Genomic DNA, 13,662 nt, shown 5'->3' on the forward strand with positions numbered 1-13,662 from the left:
TTTTTATTGTGTTTTTTTTCGCATCTTTTTTTTCTTTTCGGCGGCTAGGGCACTTGTAAAAATCATGGGCACTATACGGCCGATTTTTGTTTATGTTTAAACACCTTTTATGTTGGGCGAGGAAGTTTTTGTGTGATTCAGAATCAGAAGAAGCGTTAGTAAACGTGTAATTAAGACACGAGCTGTAAGACAGGTTAATATCAATAACAAAAGACAATGTGTTACCCAATAAGAACGTACCATGAATTTGTTTTGCAAAATTACATACCTGATACACTTGTTTACTATTCTAGCAATTCATATATGTGCTCATTAAATCATTACTCTTTATATAATATATATTGTAAGAACTCTTGATGTGGCACGAGCGTCTCACGGATACTATTTTACCACGAAAATACGTTTTACACATCACAGGTAAATTCAAGCTGGGAGTAGGATTAAATTTATTATTGGTCCCAGATTCAAGTAACGCTGCATAGATTTCCCTAGCCTGGGTTACCTGTGCCATTTCATTATCTTGTTGTGCAGAGTACCAGACAAAGAGTTCCCCAACAAAAATATCGGTTTTATTTTCTTTTGTTTTTCGTTGGGTTTAGTAAATTGGGCATGCGCAGACGATTTGTTTTGATATTTCCAACATGTCGGCCGACGAAGATACCGAGTTAAGAGATTTGGTAGCCCAAACTCTAGAAACAAATGGAGTACTCGGAAGAATAAGGGTATTTTCATTATTTAAATGTGTTTAAGCCATCGATATGCATTTCGGACACATTGCATTTTATATTATGCAGTTTGACAAGTCGATGTGCATATCGTCTTGCTTAGACTTGTTTATTTTAAGTGGGTGGAGTTTTAATGTAGAAATATTCAAAGTAAACCATTGACGAATAGTGTGTCCAGTGTTGGACTCGAACACACAATCGCCAGACACTAGCATGGTTGGATCCCCACACCGTGCATCTGGTTAATATATGTTCAACATTTTGATCATGATTCGTTATTTTGTGGTCACACTGTAACATGTTTAAAAAGATATGTTTGTGTCAAATTTCACTATCAATTAAAAGTCAAAATGTCCCAACTCCTAAACAACCTGTATTCAATGCAAGTATCTGTTGGAGTCGGACATGTCCGATATTAGTCCAAATGATTGTACGTTGATTTTTTTTTAGATTTTTGATATGGCAAATCCTTCACGTACAAATTGTTTAGTATCAAAAGTGGGTAGTTGTTCCGATCAGGATTCCAGGTTAAAGCATATAGCGTCTATAATATATCATAAAAACAAGAAATATTACCAGATAATGTTATTTTATATTAGTTCCGTACACAAAAAAATAAATATCCAACTTATAATTATGAGTTTGACAGCTTTTCTTCATTTCATTCTGTCAAAACATAATGATATATACATGAAGGGCACCTGCAAGGCTTCAGGGCACAGTTTTAAATCGCTCGGAACATTTCGGCCATGGCCGAGTTGTTACGATTGTATAACGAGGTCTATCTCGAAGCTTTGTCGGAGGAGGCCGAGTTATTACGATTGTATCGAGTTGTTCCCCTTCGCATAATTGTTTTCTGTATCAGTCAACTTTCGTTTTATTGGAAAGGTAAACAACTTGTTTTAATGCATTAAATGCTTGTTTAGTGCAAAATAGCATTTCACTTACATGGTAAAATATGAATATAACTCTTTATGATCAATTTCAACCATAAAATACTTCACTTAAAACAATTTCAATATTTTCAAAACACCCCCGTTTTTTTGCACATTCCCGTTTAGACGTTAGGGATTGGAAGAATCCCGTATAACACGTCTAATATTTTAGACTGGTCCGATATAATTCCATTTGGTCAAATGAAGCACCATTAATTTTTCGGCAAATATATCTTCAGTTTCAGTGTAAATATTTACTATCACAGGGTTTCCGCCAGCCCTTTATGGCTTGGCAGGCCCGACGTGCCTTCCGCTGGCAAGGCTTATTACCGACACGCGTTAATTATGCCGACATGCTTTAATCCGCGTAGCGACAATCCTTATCAAAACAATCACCAATTTTGACAATACACAGTTTTGTTGCGATTGCAACGGTTGACTGACAGCCAGAAGGCATGTCGGGACTATTAGGGCATTTGTATCAGCCATTCAGGATCGACGACAGCATGAAGGCGTGTCGGTGAGGTTCAACAGTGCAATTAACCAAACTCCTCCTATTTTTTTATCAAAATGGGAATGTGCGAAAGACACCACTGTCGTAATTGCAACCTTCATCCCTATAATCATCTATGAACGCAAAGTAAACAATAAGTGTTAATTGATTTCAGTAACAACTTAACAATATACACATGAAGGGCACCTGCAAGGCTGCAGTTCACAGTTTTACAACAATTGGAATACTTAGATTTGGTACGATTGTATTTACGAGTCCTATCTCGAAGCTTGTCGGAGGAGGCCGAGTTATTTATACGATTAGGTTGAGTTGTTATGTTTGGCACAGTTGTTGCCTGTGTCATTCAAGTTTCATTTTGTTGGAAAGGTAAATCAAACATGTCTTTTAATGCATTTAATGCTTGTTTTGTGCAAAATAGCTTTGCACCCCCTCCCCCTGAACTTGACATGTCACTATTTGGTGTCTAGGTTTGTTATAAATAAAAACCTTTCCGATATTGCCATCATAGCTCCAGTTAAATCTAATACTGATGCTCTTTGAAATTTGTTGACTAATTTGAAAATAAGTGCTAGAACAATTTATCATACATACAAATTAAAGATCTGGTGGCCATTTTAACAGTCTCAAATTTAGATTGTAATCAGAGATGACATCATTACTAGTAATGGCAAACAGTGAACATATAAAAAGCTATTGTAGTCATGATTATCACAACTAAAACACACATTGTTTCCTGGCAATAAACTAGCTTTATTAAACATGGGAGTGGAAGGAAGTGTGACTAAGCAGACTTGAACACATGACCCCCAAAACACCAACTGCCAGTATGCCTCCTCAGCTCCTGCTATTAAAAAATCATAATCTTTTACAAAATAACTAATCTATTTTCCAATTTACGGACCATCTTCAGAATTTAAAACAGACTTTTTCAAATTGTCTGTATTCCGTAATTGTTTCAACTCATTAAAATTTATTGCAGTTATCTGCCATATTGGACTGGTTTATTTTCTATATTAAAGGAATAAAGCTTCATAATCAAAATCAAAAGTTGATATATTTTGATAGCATTGGTGTTAAGATGGCGGCATTTAGCTTTAACCTTTGCCATTTCACTAAAAAACATTCAAGAAACTGAAACTTGGTACATATATGTCCAGATACACATGTCTATAGCAAGGCCCAAAACTCTGGCTTTAATAATTTTTGATTATTCCCCTTGTGACTAGTAAAACAACAACAGCAGATGAACGTTGGCATTTGCTTTATTGTTAAATGACCATTGTTGAGGTGATCTTGTGTATTTTTATTTGCCACAGAAGTTTTTATGCCAAGTTAATGTCTTATTGCATAATTTCATGTTTGATGAATATTTTTTCAACATATTTATGATTAGTGGACTGGCAAAACTTTTATAATTTTTAGCTCTACTGGCCAAAAGCTCTACTGGCCAAAAGAGCTTATGCGATGGTAATGTGTACGTAGTATGTGCATCCGTGCGTTCGTGCGTCTGTAAACAATTGCTTGTGAACACCATACAGTCTTCAGTTTTGATTGTATCTCGATGAAACTTTTACAGTATCTAGTTATCCATTAGAGCTTGGTTCCTTTCGAAAACCAGCCAGATCCGCCAATGCATGCATATATTATGGCCCTTGATAGTATAAAAAAATGCTATTGTGTAAACAATTGGTTGTGAACATGATACAGTCTTCATTTTTGATTGTATCTCGATGAAACTTGTACAGTATTTAAATATCCATTAGAGCTCGGTTCCTTTCAAAAACCAGCCAGATCCGCCCACGCATGCCTAGATTATGGGTCTTGATAGTAAAAAAAATGCTATTTTAAGCTAAGTCTATTTTAAGCCAAGTCTACATGAGCGAAGTCTATTTTTAGCCAAGTTTACATGTAAAGTCACAATTACTTGTGAAGGTTTGTTCAAATTATGCCCCTGGGGTCATTACTGCGCCCCAGCACCCCCCACGGATATTGTCCCGCAAGGGACCAGTGCGGCAAATGCAAACGACCTCGGCGACGTTGGCGGAGGCCCAGGGAAGAGTTCTCTTTTCTTTGTAAGGGACGGACTCCCCCCCCCCCCTTAAATTGGGAAATGTTAAAAACCTTTTTGTCTGAAATCTATTTTGAACAAGGCTTTATTTAGTGGTCCACTACCATGGTTGTTCAGATTATGCCCCTTGGGTCAAACTGGCACTGCCCTGGGTGTCAGTATTTTCCTAGAGATTTATTTAAGAAATATTTTCAAAATCTTCTTGTTTCAAACCACAAGGCCCATACCTTTGATATTTGTTGTGGAGCATCATATGATGCAATTGAAAACATTTGAAATAATGCCCCTTGGGCAAAAGCTGGCCCCACCCCTTTTGACTTACTTATTAATTTTTAAAGCTACAGTAATGAAATTTTGACCATGTGAACAGTTTTGCAAACAAGCATTAATGTTGTCTTCGGATGTCCTTGACTTTGACCTTTGACCAACTTTTTATTTTTAAAGCTACAGAAATGAAATTTTGACGATGAGTACAGTTTTGAAAGCAAATATTTTTTACCCTCAGATTACCTTTACTTATTAAAATAGTTTATGCAACTAATCTGCTTACAACACTTCCTGTCCTCAGATGTTGAACGTGCAGCGTTTTCAGCTAACCCAAACACTAAAAGTGAACTATATATTTGTTGCCTATTACTCAAACGTACATGCTCTGGATTGAAAATGACCACAAGAGCCATGCCAGTAGAGCATAGGCCCTTTCGGGCCTCTTGTTTACATTGTGTGCTAGGATATTTTTACATTGACTCTCAAAATATAAAAACATTGAAGGAAAATTGGGCCTAGCGATCAAATTGTGGAGCAGATCACTCCACTAGGACCAAACTTTGAACAACTTACTAAACATCGCAAATATTCAATATAACATTGTCTTGAAATAAATAAGATTTTATTGGTTTTCAGTTGCAGTTGAAATCTTTAGAAAAATTCCTTTCATAGCATAGTTTAAATGTGTGGTATATAGGTTCTGAAAGAATGTTGAAGCCTATTGCCTTATTCTGGAGGTGTTGACTTCTAACAGATATTGGTAAACTCATTATTTGATCAACTGATAAGTGTTTGATCAGTGATAATAGTATAATAGTTTTAGTGTTTGGATTAACCTAATTTTGAATCCTTTATTGGCATGGTTGAAATTCCAAAACCTCATGTCATATTACAAGTTATCATAATATGTTTATTTATAATTTAGTACATGTCATGATGTGAACAAATGTACAAGTGTGTGGTAATTATGCCTTAGTCCTCCAATTTGAATTAACGATAGGAAACCTTTTTTTCAAAACAGAAATTTGGAATGAATTTTCTTTTTTGAGCATAAAATATTTATTTTAGCATTGAGAATGGAGCCAAATTCCAGCCCCAAATTGGCCAGATACAAAAATTGCAAAAGGCTTCATAACTGTACTATCAGTATTTTAGTTTTCAATTTAAAACATAAATGACATAAGTATGTTAAGGACTGGTTCTGAGATTGATCTTCTGCATCCGAAATTTTCCCATTTTTTTCTGTTTAAGAAATCTTGATGTGGCTTTGAACACTACTTAGATATGCCTCAGTGATTCCATTCAGTATATTGGCTAGTTATTTTTACAGTCCAATCAAAACACTGACAATCTACTCTTACTTTCATGTCTGTTAGATTTAAATTTAAGTTGGTAATTTAATCTAGGGCTATAACTGAATGAACACCACGAAGTCAGCTATTGATGTTTTGTGGTATTCTACAGACATTTTAAACAAAACCTTTTTTTCCATGACAAACAGATTTTATTATAATTTGTGAAAACATGCATCTTGATCTGTAATGAGTGGATTAGAATTTTGGAACAATATACCAATTTTTTTCACTTTTCACATGGCAAGATGCTTTTCAGGGTATTTGCTTTCCTGTTATTTATAAGAAATGAGAACATGTTTCTGTTTCTTTGCAGGCCCAGCTGCGTGCCAGTGTGTTTTTAGCCTTGGAAGAACAGGAGACAGTTCAGGTTGGCATCACCACACTCATCAATAGATTGTTTTTGAGCCGATTAAGGAATTATTCAATATGAAGTTCATTGGAACTTTATCAACAATTGAAAATCCGGTGCTCTTGTTTAATGTCAATTTAGTCGATCAGATCTGAATAAGTTTAAACAATTTATTTTTTATTTTTACAACTATTATGATGCAAGTAATGATAACTTATACTAAGCCTCTCGTTGGCACAATGTTGTGCGAGACTTTGGTCTCTTGCTGTGGGGAAATCTGGGGAGTACCCGGAGGAAACAGACTTGTCGGGGCTTTGTGACCACTTACCAAACGCTCATGCGCCCAGGCCAGGAATCAAACCTTGGTTGCATTGGTGAGCAGTGAGTGTTAAAAAAGATCTGAATTGATGAACTAATGAGTAGTTTATTTATAATTATTATCTTTTTAACTTTTCAGTTCCTATTTGTTAGTGGTGTTTTTGACATTCAAAGTAAACTACTGTATTTTCAGAACAAGACCCCGTTCCTTAACCAGGACCTGAAGAAGTTCCTGTCAACCAAGGAAGGTAAGACCTGAGAATGATTGACAGGTGCAAATACATTTAACATCTAAGGCCAGATTTTTTTATCTTCAAATAACTAGACACATCAACCCAATAGTTTGCCATTTAAAAAATAGAAGTTCAAGTGTTACTCCTTTTTTTCTCGACACTAATTTTTGTTTAATTTTCTGTTTGCGCTAAGCATTTTTGGTACATTTTCAGTAACATTTTAATAGTAAAATAAATGGACATTAATCTGGCAAAATAATAATTGTTTTCTCATTATTGATTATTGTTAAAATGTCAAAAACTTTCACATTAATCTTTATTGAGTTCTACTGCAGTAATATAAACTGGCTTATATGTGAAATTGTGGTTATTAATTTTTTTCTCCTAATGCGTACAATGTTTTTTATAATGGAAAATAGAAAAGAATGTCTTCAGGCATTCCTCTCTATAGCAATCACACATTGTTTTATTTTTTGTATAGCATGAACATTCATCGGTTGAAGTTACCATAGGATGTCAGACAAAGCCAACTTAACTTGTCAACTAAAGCTTATTTAGTAGTTCAATTTAACATCTGGGTTAACTGCTATTTCTACGCAGGATTCCGGCTTGTTTATCTTAACGATAAAAGTTTTTGTTTTTTTTAAAGCCTGTTTTGCCTCTGGGCAGGAATTGGAGGCCTAAAGCATCCCCCAAACCCATCGCTGAAATGGTTCCAGCCCTTGAGCTGCCATGTCAGGCAAATCTTTGAATGAGGAATTTATAGCTACTGTTCGATTTTGTCCATGTCACATAGACCCTTTATTTATGATTATCAAATTGTGGATATCTTGGGTTATGTTCTGTTTTATAAAATAAACATTGACTTTCTTGGGGTAGACTGTGCATCTTATCAACCATTGGAAATCACTGGTTTGCACCTGGGCTTAAACACATTTTGTGGGTGTCTGCAACTGTCTATCTTACGGTAATTGTGTATTTCCTTATAATGTACAGGCAAGAAAGACCAGGCACCAGCATCATTTCAATGTGCCCTTCAAGATTACAACCTGTTTTTGTCCTCATTTAAGGCAGCACAGTTGTGGAACTGGTCCGAGAGTTTCTGGACTACTTTAGCCTCGAGTTTACGCAGGCAGTCTTTGAACCAGAGTCAGGCGTTGTAAGTATGAACAATGTAGAGAACACTAATTTTCTTGACCAGTATTTTAGCTTCCTGTGAAATGTATGTGTTATAAGTAATAGAGAGCTTGTAAATATTGCTAGTAATATTTGAGTTCTTTAAATTGGAAATCCCTCAATGAAAGCTCAGGCATATATTTACACAGATTTTCTTCTAAATGTTCAGCAAAAGATATTTTAAATATTTTTTAATCTTTGCAAGTTTCTTATCTTACATTTGATAGGAAACCTTGAAATAAGGTTTCAACATTAACACAGTTGAAATGTGTGTTGGAATGTATCCCCAGGGAATGCATGTACACCAAGTTATGTACATTTATGTTGTTTGCCCAGCCCATGTGATGAAATCTTTCTGTGTGGTATTTGACCAATATTTGTCCCATATTTTAGGCGCAGACTTTTGAGGGTCGTGCCAGTCTTGCCAAGGAGTTGAACGTCACTGATGGAGGGGGACAGAAACAGCCCCTCCTACTGGAGGTGTTGAAGAGAGCTCAAGGGGGGAAGACTGTCACCAGCAGACCCACAGGGCTTCAGGTGGGTTAGAGAGCTCAAACTTGCTTTAATTTGCATTTAATCAGTTTTCATATCTTTCTGAATATCTTAAATTCTTAATCTTATTGCTTTTAAGCATATTGCATAAAATGAATGGATAAATTTGAAACCTGATAAGCAAGTCAAAAAATCAGAAGTCAAATTGCACCATGTTAATGGTTTTCAAAAGTCCAATTGCACCAGGTTAATGGTTTTCAAAAGTCAAATTGCACCAGGTTAATGGTTTTCAAAAGTCCAATTGCACCAGGTTAATGGTTTTCAAAAGTCCAATTGCACCAGGTTAATGGTTTTCAAAAGTCCAATTGCACCAGGTAAATGGTTTTCAAAAGTCCAATTGCACCAGGTTTATGGTTTTCAAACGTCCAATTGCACCAGGTTAATGGTTTTCAAAAGTCAAATTGCACCAGGTAAATGGTTTTCAAAAGTCAAATTGCACCAGGTTTATGGTTTTCAAAAGTCAAATTGCACCAGGTTAATGGTTTTCAAAAGTCAAATTGCACCAGGTTTATGGTTTTCAAAAGTCAAATTGCACCAGGTTAATGGTTTTCAAAAGTCCAATTGCACCAGGTAAATGGTTTTCAAAAGTCCAATTGCACCAGGTTTATGGTTTTCAAAAGTCAAATTGCACCAGGTAAATGGTTTTCAAAAGTCCAATTGCACCAGGTTTATGGTTTTCAAAAGTCAAATTGCACCAGGTTTATGGTTTTCAAAAGTCAAATTGCACCAGGTTAATGGTTTTCAAAAGTCCAATTGCACCAGGTTTATGGTTTTCAAAAGTCCAATTGCACCAGGTTAATGGTTTTCAAAAGTCAAATTGCACCAGGTAAATGGTTTTCAAAAGTAAAATTGCACTTGGTTAATGGTTTTCAAAAGTCCAATTGCACCAGGTTTATGGTTTTCAAAAGTCCAATTGCACCAGGTTAATGGTTTTCAAAAGTCCAATTGCACCAGGTTAATGGTTTTCAAAAGTAAAATTGCACTTGGTTAATGGTTTTCAAAAGTCAAATTGCACCAGGTTAATGGTTTTCAAAAGTCAAATTGCACCAGGTTAATGGTTTTCAAAAGTCCAATTGCACCAGGTTTATGGTTTTCAAAAGTCCAATTGCACTTGGTTAATGGTTTTTTAAGAACCTTGAATAGATTTGATGTGATGCCGAGAATAATGATTTTTAAAAGAGATCCATTTCTGCTTGTTGCGGTTCATATTACTGACATTGGGCTGATTGTTCAGAGCTTTGTTATCATCATTGTTGTTAACTTTCAAAACAATGATGCTCTGTAAGATTAATAGGTACACTTGTGATCTGCAATTTCTAACATGATTGGAGACAACTGTTTCAGCTGTACTTGGTTATATTTGAATATTTGACCGCATCATCAAATATTTCACGTTTAAAGGTTAAAAATGATGGCCCTTATGACATTGTTAACTTAACTCTGAGCAATCCCCCCATCGTGTTCAGTACACTTCTAAATATATTATCAACGTTCTCCACACCTTTTGAATTAATACTTCACAGTAACTAAGAAGAATGATGTAAAGAAAGAGCACGCTTAAAAGACATAAAACATTTATATGATAATGATAATTACACAGTTGTTGAATTTAACATTTTATAATTATTTAACTGTTAATAAATCCTTGTTTTGCACATGTTTAATTTGCACTTTACATAGAACTGCATAGCAAAGCAGATGATGCAAGTCTTCGATATTTTTAATAAACAATTGCAAACATATAATGATAATATATGGCACCTACTGTAATGCATGTTCCACGCTATCATTGTATATACATGTATGTATAATTGTCTATTCCTAATCCAGAGCTTATCTCTATCTTTCTGCCATTTTCCCCACAGGAATCTCTGACACCAACCATCTTACCTCAGGTAATAACTATGGTGTATAGTACATGGTGTGTAGTATGTGGTGTGTAGTTTCTCAGGCAATAACTATGGTGTGTAGTATATGGTGTGTAGTATGTGGTGTGTAGTTTCTCAGGCAATAACTATGGTGTGTAGTATATGGTGTGTAGTATGTGGTGTGTAGTTTCTCAGGTAAGAACCATGGTGTGTAGTATATGGTGTGTAGTATGTGGTGTGTAGTATATGGTGTGTAGTATATGGTGTGCAGTATGTGGTGTGTAGTTTCTCCACTAATAACTATGGTGTGTAGTACATGGTGTGTAGTATGTGGTGTGTAGTTTCTCAGGCAATAACTATGGTGTGTAGTACATGGTGTGTAGTATGTGGTGTGTAGTTTCTCCACTAATAACAATGGTGTGTAGTATATGGTGTGCAGTATGTGGTGTGTAGTTTCTCAGGCAATAACCATGGTGTGCAGTACATGGTGTGTTGTATGTGGTGTGTAGTTTCTCAGGCAATAAATATGGTGTGTTGTACATGGTGTGAAGTATGTGGTGTGTAGTTTCTCAGGCAATAACTATGGTGTGTAGTACATGGTGTGTAGTATGTGGTGTGTAGTTTCTCAGGCAATAACTATGGTGTGTAGTACATGGTGTGTAGAATGTGGTGTGTAGTTTCTCCACTAATAACTATGGTGTGCAGTATGTGGTGTGTAGTTTCTCAGGCAATAACTATGGTGTGTAGAATATGGTTTGTATTACCTAAGTTAATAACTGTGGTGTGATGTACCTCAGGTAATAACTGTGGTGTAAAGTACCTCAGGTAATAACTGTGGTGTGAAGTACCTCAGGTAATAACTGTGGAGTGAAGTACCTCAGGTAGTAACAGTAGTATGTAGTAACTCAGGTAATTACCGTGGAGTGTAGTACCTCAGGTAATAACTTTGGTGTGTAGTACCTCAGGCAATTACTATGGTTTGTAGTATCTCTGTCAATAATTATGGTGTGAAGTACCTCAGGCAATAACTGTGGTGTGAGATACTTCAGGTAATAACTGTGGAGTGTAGTACCTCAGGTAATAGCTTTGGTGTGTAGTACCTCTGTCAATAACTATGATGTGTAGTACCTCGGGCAATAACTATGGTGTGTAGTAACTCAGGTTAAAACTGTGGAGTGTAGTACCTCAGGCAATTATTATGGTGTGTAGTACCTTAGGCAATAACTATGGTGTGTAGTACCTCTGTCAATAACTACGGTGTGTAGTACCTCAGGCAATAACTATGATGTGTAGTACCTCTGTCAATAACTATGTTGTGTAGTACCTCAGGCAATAACTATGATGTGTCGTTCCTCTGTCAATTACTATGGTGAGTAGTACCTCAGGCAATAACTGTGGTGTGTAGTACCTCAGGCAATAACTATGATGTGTCGTTCCTCTGTCGATTACTTTGGTGTGTAGTTCCTCAGGCAATGACTGTGGTGTGTAGTACCTTAGGCAATAACTATGGTGTGTAGTACCTCAGGCAATAACTATGATGTGTAGTTCCTCTCTCGATTACTATGGTGTGAAGTACCTCAGGTAATAACAGTAGTATGTAGTAACTCCGGCAAAAACTATTGTGTGTAGTACGTCTGTCAATAAATATGGTGTGTAGTACCTCAGGTAATAACAGTAGTATGTAGTAACTCCGGCAATAACTTTGGTGTGTAGTACGTCTGTCAATAAATATGGTGTGTAGTACCTCTGTCAATAACTATGGTGTGTAGTACCTCTGTCAATAACTATGGTGTGTAGTACCTCTGTCAATAAATATGGTGTGTAGTACCTCAGGTAATAACAGTAGTATGTAGTAACTCCGGCAATAACTTTGGTGTGTAGTACGTCTGTCAATAAATATGGTGTGTAGTACCTCTGTCAATAACTATGGTGTGAAGTACCTCAGGTAATAACAGTAGTATGTAGTAACTCCGGCAATAACTTTGGTGTGTAGTACCTCTGTCAATAACTATGGTGTGAAGTACCTCAGGCAATAACTATGGTGTGGAGTACCTCAGGCAATAACTATGGTGTGTAGTACCTCTGTCAATAACTATGGTGTGAAGTACCTGAGGTAATAACAGTAGTATGTAGTAACTCCGGCAATAACTGTGGTGTGAAGTACCTCAGGCAATAACTATGGTGTGGAGTACCTCAGGCAATAACTATGGTGTCGAGTACCTCAGGCAATAACTTTGGTGTGTAGTACCTCTGTCAATAACTATGGTGTGAAGTACCTCAGGCAATAACTATGGTGTCGAGTACCTCAGGCAATAACTATGGTGTGTAGTACCTCTGTCAATGACTATGGTGTGAAGTACCTCAGGTAATAACAGTAGTATGTAGTAACTCCGGCAATAACTGTGGTGTGAAGTACCTCAGGCAATAACTATGGTGTGGAGTACCTCAGGCAATAACTATGGTGTCGAGTACCTCAGGCAATAACTATGGTGTGTAGTACCTCTGTCAATAACTATGGTGTGAAGTACCTCAGGCAATAACTATGGTGTGTAGTACCTCAGGCAATAACTATGGTGTCGAGTACCTCAGGCAATAACTATGGTGTGTAGTACCTCTGTCAATAACTATGGTGTGAAGTACCTCAGGCAATAAATATGGTGTGTAGTACCTCAGGTAATAACAGTAGTATGTAGTAACTCCGGCAATAACTTTGGTGTGTAGTACGTCTGTCAATAAATATGGTGTGTAGTACCTCTGTCAATAACTATGGTGTGAAGTACCTCAGGTAATAACAGTAGTATGTAGTAACTCCGGCAATAACTTTGGTGTGTAGTACCTCTGTCAATAACTATGGTGTGAAGTACCTCAGGCAATAACTATGGTGTCGAGTACCTCAGGCAATAACTATGGTGTGTAGTACCTCTGTCAATAACTATGGTGTGGAGTACCTCAGGCAATAACTATGGTGTGGAGTACCTCAGGCAATAACTATGGTGTCGAGTACCTCAGGCAATAACTATGGTGTGTAGTACCTCTGTCAATAACTATGGTGTGTAGTACCTCAGGTAATAACTATGATGTGCAGTTATGTGTTCTACTTATAAAGTGATGTTTCTCCATTTAATATAGATCCCTCTCTCATAAAGTTCAATGAATGCAAGCTTCAACACCTTTATAAAATAAATTTTGATAAGTTTTCATGTTTATTGATACCAAATTATTCAATGTGTTCAGTTCATGTTAACCAGTTAATACTAAACTCACTAACAATAATTCTTTTGGGCATCATGCCAATTTAATTT

The 13,662-nt window shown here is 36.4% G+C and overlaps 1 protein-coding gene across 6 annotated transcripts in view; it reads left to right on the forward strand.

Annotated features, from left to right (window-relative positions):
- The first annotated feature begins 625 nt into the window (after positions 1-625).
- Positions 626-13,662, forward strand: part of LOC128238162 (centrosomal protein 43-like) — a 28,749-nt gene continuing 15,712 nt past the window's right edge. For 5 of the 6 annotated variants that reach the window (XM_052953768.1, XM_052953767.1, XM_052953771.1 and 2 more), the window contains exons 1-6: positions 626-722; positions 6,178-6,231; positions 6,725-6,779; positions 7,835-7,923; positions 8,334-8,477; positions 10,358-10,387. In XM_052953768.1, the coding sequence (XP_052809728.1) occupies positions 642-722; positions 6,178-6,231; positions 6,725-6,779; positions 7,835-7,923; positions 8,334-8,477; positions 10,358-10,387 (453 nt within the window). In that variant the 5' untranslated portion in view covers positions 626-641. The remainder of the gene's footprint in view (positions 723-6,177; positions 6,232-6,724; positions 6,780-7,834; positions 7,924-8,333; positions 8,478-10,357; positions 10,388-13,662) is intronic. The other variant, XM_052953770.1, reaches the window with a different exon arrangement.

The sequence above is a fragment of the Mya arenaria genome, chromosome 6, assembly GCF_026914265.1.
Source record: "Mya arenaria isolate MELC-2E11 chromosome 6, ASM2691426v1".
Classification (NCBI taxonomy): domain Eukaryota; kingdom Metazoa; phylum Mollusca; class Bivalvia; order Myida; family Myidae; genus Mya; species Mya arenaria.